This window comes from Teleopsis dalmanni, unplaced genomic scaffold (assembly GCF_002237135.1).
Source record: "Teleopsis dalmanni isolate 2A unplaced genomic scaffold, ASM223713v2 unscaffolded_contig_0496, whole genome shotgun sequence".
Taxonomy (NCBI): domain Eukaryota; kingdom Metazoa; phylum Arthropoda; class Insecta; order Diptera; family Diopsidae; genus Teleopsis; species Teleopsis dalmanni.
The window spans coordinates 3,469-5,058 of record NW_024031878.1 but is presented as its reverse complement, the minus strand read 5'-3'; the positions used below and the strand labels follow the sequence as shown (position 1 = coordinate 5,058).

General features: G+C 37.5%; 1 protein-coding gene across 1 annotated transcript; it reads left to right on the top strand.

Annotated features, from left to right (window-relative positions):
• Window positions 1-323: 323 nt before the first annotated feature.
• Window positions 324-1,257, top strand: LOC119663507. The gene has a single exon (XM_038073113.1). The coding sequence runs from the start codon at window positions 412-414 to the stop codon at window positions 1,255-1,257; it is 846 nt and encodes a 281-aa protein (XP_037929041.1). The 5' UTR covers window positions 324-411.
• The last annotated feature ends 333 nt before the right edge of the window (window positions 1,258-1,590 follow it).

Genomic DNA, 1,590 nt, shown 5'->3' with positions numbered 1-1,590 from the left:
ATTAGTGTTAAAGTAATATTATGTATTAGATATGTGGCGAACTCGCCACACATACTGCAGCGCTCTATGTGTGTGAATGTGTGGCTGTAAACAACATCAACTATTTTTTACGTTCGCATGGCCATCTGTTGTAAAAAGAAAAACAGCGATAGCAAAATAGAAAGAGCAACCAACTTAACGTTTTTCGTTTTCTTTTGTATCATTATTACTTTTAAGAGTTTTGGGTAAAGAACGAATAAAGACTTAAGTAGAAATTAAAACACGTGTTTTACTTCTTGTGTTATTTGCATTAAATATTATATGTGCAAAAAGTGCACTGGCAATCATAATATTTACATTTATACAAATAGTGAAAAAGAAAGCTATAATTGGTGACCCCGTGGTAAAAACGACACAGCAAATACTTTCAACATGAACACCGAGCAGCAGCCTTCTACAAGTCATGCCACGCAAGAGCATTCTGACGAAAAAGAAGTAGCGTCGGTGGAGTTTAAGTTACCGCCATTTTGGAAACAAGATCCAGCCTTGTGGTTCATCCAGGTGGACGCAGCATTCCATCGCAAGAAGATTACTGGAGACAACAGCAAATATTGGACAGTAATTTCTTACATTGATCCAGAATTACTGCAACATGTCTCAGACATAGTCAAAAATCCTCCTGATACCGACAAGTATAAAACACTTAAAGAATGTCTTATCAGTCGTCTAAGACCAACGCAAGAACAACAGTTACAAACTTTACTATACGACATTGAATTAGGAGACAGCAAACCTTCGCAATTGTTACGCAAAATGCAAGACTTAGCAGATAACAAAGTAACAGAAGATGTCTTACGTTCACTCTGGTTAAAGCGACTACCAGCCAACGTTCAGTTCGTTCTGTCGGTCAATGTAGAAAGCAGTCTCACGGCAGCAGCAAGTATGGCTGATCGGTTAATCGAAATCAATCCAGTACAAAGTGTCATGGCCACTAGTAATGTTAATGACATTATAGTACATCCAAGTAAATTTCCTGATGATCAACGCACAGATAGACTGGAGAAAGCAGTACAAGCCTTACAAGAAGCGGTAAAAGAAATCACCGACAGCATGAGAAGTCATGAGCGAACACCAAATAACAGAGCACGAGCAAGACCTGAGTCTTTCCACCAAACATTTGCACAGAATAACAAAATATGTTTTTACCATAAACGTTTTGGCACAAATGCAAATAAATGTGAAGACGGGTGCACATATATACAAAAACAGGGAAACTAAACAAGCTGTCCTTAGAGCAAAGGGGAAGTGACAGCTATTCAGTAAAAAAAGAAATCCGTTTGTATATTTATGATAAAAAAAGCAGAATAAAATTTTTAATAGATTCAGGTTCAATATTATCAGTATTACCTAGAGATCTTTTTCAAACAAAACAAAACCTTAGCGCAATGAAACTGTATGCTGCAAATGCAAGCGTCATAAATACCTACGGCAGAAAGATCCTGCAGCTAGATCTCAACTTACGCAGATGCTTCAAATGGCCATTTACAATTGCAGATGTACAAATGCCCATCATCGGAGCAGACTTTCTGAAACATTTTGGTTTGCTCATTG